This window comes from Myotis davidii, unplaced genomic scaffold, assembly GCF_000327345.1.
Source record: "Myotis davidii unplaced genomic scaffold, ASM32734v1 scaffold370, whole genome shotgun sequence".
Taxonomy (NCBI): domain Eukaryota; kingdom Metazoa; phylum Chordata; class Mammalia; order Chiroptera; family Vespertilionidae; genus Myotis; species Myotis davidii.
The window spans coordinates 357,990-367,802 of NW_006288615.1; the positions used below are offsets into that span (position 1 = coordinate 357,990).

The window sequence follows — 9,813 nt, forward strand, 5'->3', positions numbered from 1 at the left end:
TTTATGGCTCTCTAAGATAATCCAATATATTATTTAAGATAATCTCTTCACAATTTAAAGTAATAATAAAATGAAAGTTTATATTTTATATAATTTAACACACAAGCAGATTTTATCTCAAAAGACTTTCCTGTGTTTGGGGGGAAAGCTTGCCCTTAGGGTAAGAATTCCGTAACCATGTTAACCACCTAATATAGAGATGGAAACAAGAAAATCTTTGATCTCAGCTTAACACTAAGAGTTTTCTGATTAGTTAGGAATCCAGGTATTGTTGAGGAAGTGCGGAATAGTTATCAGTGGGTTGCAGTAAATAAATAAAATCACCTCAGTAGAAAACATTGATGATACTCTTATATTTCTGTTAACACCCACTGATATTAGTCTGAAAATGGAAATTTTTTATAAGTTCTGAAAATTTTCCAGTCATATTTTGTGTTCACCTTGGCTGACACCCCTGTAATCTGCTCAGAAAAGTAACATAAAGGATACCACATAGTTTACAAAATTATTTTGACAAGTGACTTTGTTTCCAGTTGATCTGCATAATTGGTAACATTACACATTTTTTCTTATATTATAAAAATATGCAACAGCAGCTTTCTTAGAGATTGGGGCTAGTTATAAGCTTCTTTTTTTAAAATTTTTTTCTTTTTGTTAATCCTCACCTGAGAATATTTTTCCATTGATTCTTAGAGAGAGTGAAAGGGAGGGGGAGAGACAGAGAGTAACATTGATTGGTTGCCTCCTGCATGCTCCCCAACTGGGATCGAGCCTGCAACCCAGGTATGTGCCCTCAACCAGAATCGAATCTGGGACTCTTCAGTCTGAGGGCCCATGCTCTATCCACTGAGCCAAATGGCTAGGGTTATAAGCTTTAAATTTCAGTCCTCGTAAACTTTCAGTTTTCCAGCCACTCTAATACAAACTCTTTTGAACTCACCCACAGGTTGTATTGACTTGTTCAGATCTATAGTTTGCTTTTCCTCTCATTTACTCCATGGGCAGTAGCCTTGAACAGCAGATTTTTTTATAGCTCTGCTAATGGGATGCAACATTTGAGAAAGTTTAGAGCATTTGGAACAAATCACTATATTCTAAAGTGGAATAAAGAAAAGGAATACTGTACAGGGCCTAGCTGCCTTATCCCAGTCCCAACAGCCAGTCAAAGAGACTCGGGGCCCCATCTTTCTGCTCCTCGCGCATTCTGCAGTACTGCACAACGGCGTGGAAGATGTCCCCCACTTTCCAGGACTTCTGGTGAACCAGTCGCACGACATCTAGAAACTAGAGTAAAGCATTGAATTAGAACTCACAACGCACAGCGGATCCTAAAAAGTCCATCTCATTCAACCACTCCTCCAAAGCCAGCAGTTCTCCAGGTTGGTTTTGAATATCTCTGGTGTCATGATTCTATTTTCCAGAACAGTCTATTTTCATTCTAGACAGTTCAGTTTATTGGAGGGTTCTTTCAACTGAACTGGAATTTTCCTCGCAGCAGTTGCCATTCATTGATTGAGAGAGACTAGATGAAAATCTTTCAAGAGTCTGTCTTTTAAACATTTAAATGGTTTCCTCTGGTCTGCTTTTCTCTGGAATAGACTTTCTCTGACAGGACTGTATAGTAAGTTCCCCAATTCTTTCTATTTGTGTCACAAATAATCTCTCATTGGATGGAAACATTTAGGCCCAGTAAATCAAGTGCTAAATTTTTGCATTGGGTCTTCTACTGGTTCTCCATTCCATCTTTCAAATTCCCCTCTGCCATCATCAAACACAAATCAAGAGAGGTTGGCTTTTCATTGAAGCAGGAAAAGGAAAGCTTGAGGAAACATCCTAGATTTATCACCTGATTATTGCTACTAGCTTCAATTAACCACAATTTAGAAAGCTTTTGAGTGCAGATAAATTGTGAGCTAAAGTGTTGGAAGATGGGGAAATGGTTATAGATCATTGCCTTCATGATACTTTGGGATGGAGCCCAACCTGAAGACTTTCCAAACTCCTTAGTAAGATACTTTTGTAAAAAAAAAAGTAACAATTATTAAAAGCCCAAACATCTAGGACAGTGATGGCAAACCTATGACACGCGTGTCAAAGGTGACACGTGAACTCATTCTTTTGGTTGATTTTTCTTTGTTAAATGGCCTTCAAATATATGAAATAAATATCAAAAATATAAGTATTTGTTTTACTATGGTTGCAAATATCAAAAAATTTCTATATGTGACACGGCACCAGAGTTGTTAGGGTTTTTCAAAATGCTGACACGCCGAGCTCAAAAGGCTCGCCATCACTGCTCTAGGAAGTACTTTTACATAAGCAATCTCATTCAATTCTGTCAACAACCCTATGAAGTAGGCATTGACAGATGAAAAAATCGAGGGTCTGAGAGATGAAAAGTTGGTAGCACAATGCATGGTTTTCTAGCACGCCAGCTCCGTGCCGTTTCTACTCCAGCACCTGGCTACATTTTGGTGGTAGGAGAATACGGCATTGATATTTATTTGGAGTACTTGGAGAAAGGACTGGCTGGGGTTTTATGAAGAAAAATGACCTATTAAGAAGATGAAAGAATATATGCACCCCTATGCTCATTGCAGCTTTATTTATAATACCTAAGATCTGGAAACAACCCAAGAGCCCATCGGTAGATGAGTGGATAAAAAAGCTGTGGTGCATTTACACAATGGAATACTACTGGGTCGTAAAAAAAGAAGGAATCTTACCCTTTGCAACAGCATGGATAGACCTGGAGAGCATTATGCTAGGTGAAGTAAGCCAGTCAGAGAAAGACAATGCCATATGATTTCACTTATATGTGTAATCTACTAACAAACAAAATAGAAACAGACTTATAGATACAGAGAACATATTGACAGCTGTCAGAAGGGAGGGGTGGAGGAGTTGGGGGGAAAAGGAGAAAGGATTAAGCAAAAAACAAAAAGCAAAACAAAAACCAAACTCATAGACACAGACAACAATATAGTGATTACCAAGAGAAAGGGGTGGATGTAGAAGAGGATAAGGAGGGGTGGGGATAAATTGTGAATGAAAGATGCTGTGTGTTTGGGTGTCAAACACACAATACCATATACAAATGATGAATAATAGAATTGTACACCTGAAACCTATATGATATTATTAACCAGTCAACCTAATAAATTCAATAAAAATAAAAAGATGAGGATTGTGGTTTAGTTACTATTTCTTCAACATTTCCTTCTAGGATTTTTTTGCTCAGCTCTCTTTGTGTTTGCTCAGATTTTTAAGACCAACCAGAAACTGAAATGCTAATTTCTATCTGTCTTTTTCCTTCTCTCCAGCTTGAATTTGTTAATTCATTTCAATTACTGAGAAGTCATCTTCTAAAGAGTTCCTATTAAATTATGTTTCTTCTTGCAGCTGCAATGGCACCAACTATTTGCACAGTTATAGAAATCAGTGCTTTATTGTGCTCACTTGTCTTGTGTTGGCTTAATCAGAATAAAGCAATTTTGTAGGCTGGAAAATGAAATACTTAACTTTCAATGCATGGAAACATAAACATTATCTCAAAGAGTTTCAGGATAACATAAAAAGGGAGACAGATGGGAGGCCAATGGCAACTATGTTATAGACAGAAATCCCTCAGGGAAGAATAGCATCCTAGCCATCATTTAATATCTTGTGTCTGTACTTAATAGATATTCAGTAAATATTTGCTGATTGATAGGAGGTATGAGTGTTTAAATGAAGTCAAACACTTTCAAAATGATCAAGAAGACTATTTGGAATATGGCGTAGTATTCAGAATCATTACAGGCGAACCTTGTCTAAGTTTTTATTCTTGAGTTTTATGTAATATATTTGCACAGATATAATTAAAAATAAACATGCATATCTTGGGGCTGCTTACTCAATAGTTTTATATTGATAGGAAACACATAAAAAATGATTGGAGGCCATGGACCTAGGCAAAGGCTGAACAGAGCCTAGACTGAGGCAAAAGTAGTGGGCAAGGAGCAAAATAAAAGCTGGTCATGGTGCATTGTGGGGGGTGGATATCCAGGACCTCTCTTCACTGTTAAACCTTTCCCAGAAGGCTCTCTGCCACAGACCTTTCTAGAAGCCAAATGCCAGCTTCTTGCCATATATTTGGGACCTGCTAAAGGAGGGTTTCTCCATGTGGTGATGACTACAGGATGATGCTGACTGACCCAAAGTTGTCAAAATGCTCCACTAGCAAGGCCACTTTGCCAGTAATGTGTAGAATCGTCACAGGCTAGAATCTGTCTCATGATTTCTAAATCTAGGTCAATATCACAATAATACAGCTTTCAAAAAGGATCTGGTCCGACTAAATATATCCTGCTGGGAGGCAGTGATGACTTAATCCCAGACATGAAGACCTTGAAACATCTGCAGGGCTGATGAGCAGGAAGGCCTTGCACTTTCTTTTCTTCCTTCACTTACAAAGCTTCTAGCTAAAAATGAAACTGTTTCAGTGAAGAAGCCAGAAAAGGACTTTTCCAGCTCATTACCATAGGCTTTTAAAAGTAGCAGCTGGTCCTGGATATTTTATTGTGCCTGTCAATGTTATTGCCTTGGTGACTTCATAATCAGTTTTCATAGGTCAAGGATCTGGGCTTTTCTTTCCAATTAATTGAAAAAATAAAAGTCAAAATTGTTCTTTTCCTGCCATTTCAGAATCATTAATAATAAGATTCCCTTCATTTATGTCACAGCTGGCATTTCTTGAGCAAATGCGTTGTCTTAGGAAACTAGAAGAATTTACATCCTGTGATGGTATGTCATTGGTAGACGCATTTGAAGAAAAGTATCACATGGCAGGCGGTTTTTATATTCTCAGGTGCATTTACTAAATTAGAATGTTTACCAAATCATATGGTGGAATCTATGGGAGCTGTTGCAAACTGTGTTAGGCTGCTTCTTTGGAAACATTCAACATAGACTTCTGAAAGCAGCTACCTTCTTTGGCTCTAAGTCAGAATTCCATTACCTTAAGCACCAGTGAGCTGGTCTTCACCTTGCTCCTGCAGTTATGGCCTGTACAGCTGTGGTTCTCAGTGCACCCTCAGGGACCGTCAGGGACCTTTGGAAAACCCCAATGCCTGGGTCTCATCCCAAGAGGAGATTCTAATTTCACTGGGCAGAGCACGGGGGCCTCTACAAGCCCCCAAGTGCTTCTAGCACACACTGAGTTTGAGAACCATGACTAAAGGATTCAGTTCAAGAACATTTCTTACATTTATAAGCCAAGAGGCATTATCTATTATGGACTGAAGGTATCCATATGTTGAAACCCTAACCCCCCAGTGTGATAGTATTGGGAGGAAGGGCTTTAGGGACATAAATAGATTTAGATAAGGTCTTAGGAGGATGGGACTCCCTTGGTAGGATTCATGCCCTTGTAAGATGAGGAAGAAACACCAGAGCCTTCTCTCTCTGCTGTGTGAGGACATAGCTAGGAAGAGAGTCCTCCCCAGCAACTGAATCTGCTGGTATCTTGAACTTGGACTTCCCAGCCCCCAAACTGTGAGAAATAAAAGTCTCTTATCTAAGCCGCTCGGCCTATGGTATTTTAAAGTAGCCCAAGCTGACTAAGGCAGTATCTAATTCTTCCTTGTTTTCCCTTCCTTTGCTGTGTACTTCTTCAAAACTGAGACTTTAAGGCAGTGGTTCTCAACTTTCCTAATGCCGCGACCCTTTAATACAGTTCCTCATGTTGTGGTGACCCCCAATTTCATTGTTACAAATTGAACATAATTAAAGCAAAGTGATTAATCACAAAACAATACGTAATTATATATGTGCTTTCCGATGGTCTTAGGCGACCCCTGTGAAAGGGTTGTTCGGCCCCCAAAGGGGTCGTGACCCACAGGTTGAGAATCGCTGCTTTAAGGGGTAGTGTTTTTGAGAAATCAGTCAATATCATTTTCACAAGGCTGGAGGATAAAGTGGGAAATACCATAAGGGAGATATGTTAGCTAAGTTAATTTATCTAAAAGTCAAAATTCACACAAATAGGGACTAAGCTTCATTGATATCCACACACAGAACACGATACCTTCCCAATCCTGTTTTCCTGAGATTTCTTAAAGTAGATGGTCGGGATCCCGAGCTCGGAGGCAGCGATCCACTGCAGAGTGGCACGAAGCTCCGCGTCAGGACACTCTGGCTCCAGGTCGAAGTTGATCACCAGCATGCTCCCCTGGCGGCTGGCGGCTCCCACAGGTGCTCCCGAGGCACGTTCTAACACAGACAACCACACAGCCTTATTTCACTTTCCACAGGGACATCGCGGGCCAATTGTGTGTCAAAATTATGGGAGCACGGCTTACCCTCTCTGCTTTCTGACTGTCCTTTAAGAATCTCCTTTTCTTCTATTAATTCACTTTGGAAGAAAACAACAGTATATGATTGGTAATGGTTAGGAAGAGTAAGCTGTGCATGGAAGATGAGGCGATGGGTTTTACTCATCTAAAAGCTTCTGAAGTTTTATTCTGTGTTTATCATTTTCATAGACTGAAGTGATACTAGAAAAGTACTAATTGTGTCTATTATGTAGGACTATTGAGTCTTCAATAAAAACCCTGCCCCTTAAAAACAAAAAGGCCAGAGAAACTGCATGGTTCTGGTGGGGAAAATTAGTCTGGGAGACTCTGAGAGAGGCATCCTCCATTAACCTTCAGAGGCTCGAACAGTCCAGGAGAGATGATGTTAACTAGTTCTGATTGGAGGATTTATGTCTTCTGTATTTTACCTGTCATTTAAATCATCACATGCCTCTATCTTGATACAATGATTTTTTTTCTACAATATGATACCAACATAAATTTACATTTTAGTCTAGGAAAGTATTTTTTCTACATGACTATAGTTTTTTAATCTGAAATAAGGAAAAAAATAATCAATTAACTGTAGAACTTAAATTGTATAAAATATCTCAATTAGTTGACACTTTTCCTTTTTATCAGAGAGTGTAGTCAGCTGGAGGTGATTTAGAATTAAAGATTCATGACTGAAGTGAGTATTTCATTATAGACATATTAAATATTTGAGGTGTTTTTGTATAGTGAGTACTTATTAGGGAGCCCTGAATACAGTGCTTCCAAAATGAGAACATATGGCCCAATAGTTAAAAGGAATTAACCATTTTGGGGAAGCCTATGATTGTCCTACATTTTTTTTTCCTGTCTTAAATATGTTTTCTTTTTATGAGAGAAGATTCCCTCTTACAGTTTATGTTATTGCTAAGATCTGGCTGATAAATTTCATTTTATTCCTAAAGTTGAGAGATCCTTGTTGTTCTTACATTCACACCTAATAATTACATAGAAGGATGGTCAATTTCCTCAGGGTCTAGATTTCTGCTAGATCTCTATGTGAGTGACATTAAGTGAAATGACAGATGGTAGGTACAGGTTCTGCTCTTACAGAGCTGAATGATGCTGCTATGGGCGGTGATGGTCTTGGTTTTCCCTGAATTCATACAGTCTGTGGAATTGTAGGCTCATACCACAGAGAAAGATAGGGAAGGTAACTAAACAAATATTTCCTGAAAGAGGAAAAGAAATTTGTGCTTTTATTTGTTTTGGTTTTTGGTTCTCCCTTTAGAAAACAAACCCAAGATAATATGTATGTTCATCTCTTCTCATGAATCATGGCCTTGGGGAACAAGAGAGAATGAATGGCACTTCCAGTCACTAAGGAGTACTCCCACAGGCAGGATACTTGATTAGATCATAAAGCAAAAATGATTTAGCTACATGGAGTAGTTGATAAAATACCTCAGATGAGAGAGCAATTTTTTTTCCCTATACTTTATTTACACTTTTTGGAAATTTCAGAAATATCCAAATAACAAGCTAAGTCATCATGATAAAAATAGATTGTAACTCATTTAATTTTCCAGAAGCATCACAATTCAGGATGTAGTTCTGACTTCATGTTGCTCTCCTTATATTCTCTTAGTGCTTTCCCTCCTTGTTCTTTCAGAAGGTCCTATGGTGTAGGGGGCAGAGTTACTGTGTGGGAATGACACATCTTCATTGTGGCACCATTTGGTGTTAGGCAAAACATTTAGTACTGACAATCCTTGGTGTCTACAAGTAAAGGAAAAGCCATCACACTTGGTTGGCATCACATGTTGGTTGGCATGGTACAATTTAAATGGAATTTTTGCTTCTCGGTGTCCAGTTAGGTACAGTGACACATACTTCTGACTGTATGGATGAGCTTTATTTGAAATGATTAGATTACAGAGGACAGATTTGAAATCTAGAAAGGAGGTGATGGTAGGCTAGGGCTATTCTAGGCTTGAGTTCTTGCTCCAGTGACATGGAACCACACATGCCTGGGAACCACGGCAGTACAGACATCATGAAGTCGGTGGTTGGGCACGACCTGAATGATCACAATGGATTGCCAGATGGAATTGGAGTGGCGGTCTCACAATCATTGCACCTCCATGGCTACTTACTTAATCATGGGAGAAGATGGCATGCTTTCCTGATAAATGTCCAGGTCCATAATGCCAAGACTGCTAGTGGCACTACTGTTGCCATTGCTGACAAAGCAAAAGTTTACATATTAATGCCTGTCTCCACCACCTGGCCACACCTCTGACACCGATCATCTACCGTTCTCACGGGTCCTCCTTTTAGTGCTCTGGAGAATATTGCTTTGTGTCTCCAGGACTCCTAAATTGATATTTATTTCTGACCAAATTAGGGGACACATAACTGAAGACATTTTTGGCTCAGGCCAACCATCATCGATGTTTTCTAATTTCTGCAGTGGTGTTGCATGGGGTAGATCATACTTAGTAGGTGACAATCAGCATGACTTTTTTCTTCCTCATTCTAGTTATAGTGGAGATGTTTATCTATTAGCAAAAGACCCATAGAGACTAATATGCTTCTGAGAATGCAGTTTGGGGAGTTACTGGAATGCTGATCTGCCTGCTTTTGATAGTGGGCACATATTCAGGGGACTTTTCTGAGGAACATTCCACAGGATGTGCACTTGGCTCATTTTTTATTTTATTTTGGGGAACTGCAGAATGCACATGTACAAAATTGAGGAATGCCAAGTTTTATAGCTCATTTATCTTAAAATCTTTGAGAAGCAGCAACATCTGCTACCTTATGAATCATGGAGGAGGGATCATGTGTTGCATTATTGTCATAGGTTGCACAATCAACATATGGTCAAGTTACTAACCTGAAACTTATTTACTGAAACAGTAGAGTTGAGCTAATTTTTAGGTTCTGTCTGTACTTCCAAAGGGGAATGAATCCAATTTTACCAAACCCACTTAGTTTCCTCACACCTTTTCTATTGTCCAATGACACCTCTTCCAAGTAAGGATTCCAAAGGGTGAGAGCTGGTGTGTTGCAAAGGGACAGACTTCCCTGGGGAGCACCATGAGTAACCAACTATACTCCCTCCATTTCAAATTCCTGTCTTGGGTGTTGCCTGGGGTACTGAATATATTCACTGATTGAAATCTGATGACTTGGATCTTACACTGAAAGTAATTAATCCTATCAATGTCTGCTACATCCAAATATCAAATTCTCTCTCTCTCTCTCTCTCTCTCTCTCTCTCTCTCTCTCTCTTTAATATATTTGTATTCATTTCAGAGAAGGGAGAGGGAGAGAGAGATAGAAACATCAATGATGAGAGAGAATTACTGATTGGGGGCGTGCAGGACACCCCACATTGGATTGGAGCCTGCAACCCGGGCATGGGAATTGAACCAGGACCTCCTGGTTCATAAGTGGACGCTCAACCTCTGAGCGACGCCGG

At 39.3% G+C, this 9,813-nt stretch overlaps 1 protein-coding gene across 5 annotated transcripts in view; it reads right to left on the minus strand.

Moving 5' to 3' along the window:
- Positions 1–978: 978 nt before the first annotated feature.
- SPHKAP (SPHK1 interactor, AKAP domain containing) overlaps positions 979–9,813 on the minus strand; it is a 103,232-nt gene continuing 94,397 nt past the window's right edge. For 2 of the 5 annotated variants that reach the window (XM_006760398.2, XM_006760397.2), the window contains 4 exons: positions 8,483–8,569; positions 6,342–6,394; positions 6,068–6,252; positions 979–1,284 (listed from right to left, as the gene is read on the minus strand). In XM_006760398.2, coding sequence (XP_006760461.1) covers positions 1,141–1,284; positions 6,068–6,252; positions 6,342–6,394; positions 8,483–8,569 — 469 coding nt within the window. In that variant the 3' untranslated portion in view covers positions 979–1,140. Of the gene's footprint in view, positions 1,285–6,067; positions 6,253–6,341; positions 6,395–8,482; positions 8,570–9,813 lie in introns of those variants that run through there. The other 3 variants (XM_015561848.1, XM_006760399.2, XM_015561849.1) reach the window with 2 other exon arrangements.